The sequence below is a fragment of the Colobus angolensis genome, unplaced genomic scaffold (genome assembly GCF_000951035.1).
Source record: "Colobus angolensis palliatus isolate OR3802 unplaced genomic scaffold, Cang.pa_1.0 Scaffold110, whole genome shotgun sequence".
Lineage (NCBI taxonomy): Eukaryota > Metazoa > Chordata > Mammalia > Primates > Cercopithecidae > Colobus > Colobus angolensis.
Genome location: NW_012112031.1, coordinates 196,382 through 197,635, shown reverse-complemented (window position 1 = coordinate 197,635; position 1,254 = coordinate 196,382). Strand labels below are relative to the sequence as shown.

At 49.8% G+C, this 1,254-nt stretch overlaps 1 protein-coding gene across 1 annotated transcript in view; it reads right to left on the bottom strand.

The window, feature by feature from the left end:
• Positions 1-752, bottom strand: part of LOC105521835 — a 4,627-nt gene extending 3,875 nt beyond the window's left edge. The window contains 1 exon segment of the mRNA XM_011956162.1: positions 629-752. Within this exon segment, the coding sequence (XP_011811552.1) occupies positions 629-752 (124 nt within the window).
• Positions 753-1,254: the final 502 nt, after the last annotated feature.

The window sequence follows — 1,254 nt, the reverse complement described above, 5'->3', positions numbered from 1 at the left end:
TTTTTTTTTGAGATGGAGTCTCGCTCTGTTGCCCAGGCTGGAGTGCAGTGGCACGATCTCAGCTGACTGCAAGCTCCACCTTCCAGGTTCAAGCGATTCTCCTGCCTCAGCCTCCTGAATAACTGGGATTACAGGTGCACGCCACCATGCCTGGCTGATTTTTGTATTTTTAGTGGAGATGGGGTTTCTCCATGTTGCCCAGGCTGGTCTCAAACTCCTGAGCTCAGGTGACCTGCCCACCTCGGCCTCCCAAAGTGCTGGGATTCCAGGCGTGAGCCACCACGTTCAGCCTGTAGTGTATTTAAATGTTTACTGTGAACAGAGTAGTGCTTTCCACAGCCGTGTGGGGCGGTGTGACTGCAAAGTACAAGATAACTGAAGTTTTTAAAAAACAAAGCAAAGCAAACCGTAGTGCTGTAAAGGCTGGGATGGGGCGCTGGTTTAAAGTTGTTTGAGGACTGTGTCACTTTTGACCCTGTCTTTCCTGGCTTGTCCATTAGCCTCATCTGGGAAAAGATGGAGCCTCCATCTCGGGGGGTCCCGGGTGATCTGGGCCTGGCCATGGGGTTTCCACATTTGGCTATTTGGGGTCTGGGGCTGCCCGGGTCTCTTTGCCGAGGCAGCCCACTGGGGAGGGTCAGGTCTGATCTGGAAGAGCAGGTGCCTGGACGTGTCCGCGGGGTAGAGGAACCAGTGTGGTTGAGGTCGTGGCCTGGACCCGTGTGGTCAGGTGGTGGCGGTCGGCGCGTCATCAGGGAAATGGGTGGCCCTGGCCTAGGAAAGCAGTTCTCCAGGCTGGGCCCAGGCCTCTCTGGGGGTCCCCCAACTCCCTTCTGGAGATCCACAGGGTCAGAAGTGTTTTCGTAAGAAGAGTAATGGGATGGGGTTTTATCCTCTCACAGATGTACAAAAAAGGAGAAGTTCATTGATGTGATTTCAGATGCCGCGTTGAAACTAATCTTTAAGAAACTACCATTTGTGGAGTTTGGGTGCAATATCAAAGAAAAATATTTACAGTTTCTGGAAGGTGAAAAACAATCCTCCTCTTTTCAGCTGTCATACACATTTGTGAGGGTCTGGATGTCCTTCACGGACTTCAGCGAGACCACCTGTCACAAATTCTCCACCTGAGTGAAGAATCAGATATGAATGTCCAGCTGTTTTTTTGTGAAGCCAAACATTAAAAGCAGTTGTAAAAATGTAAAACAATGTATTTGTCTCATTGCTTTTTAAGTGTAGTTTTTCATAAAATAC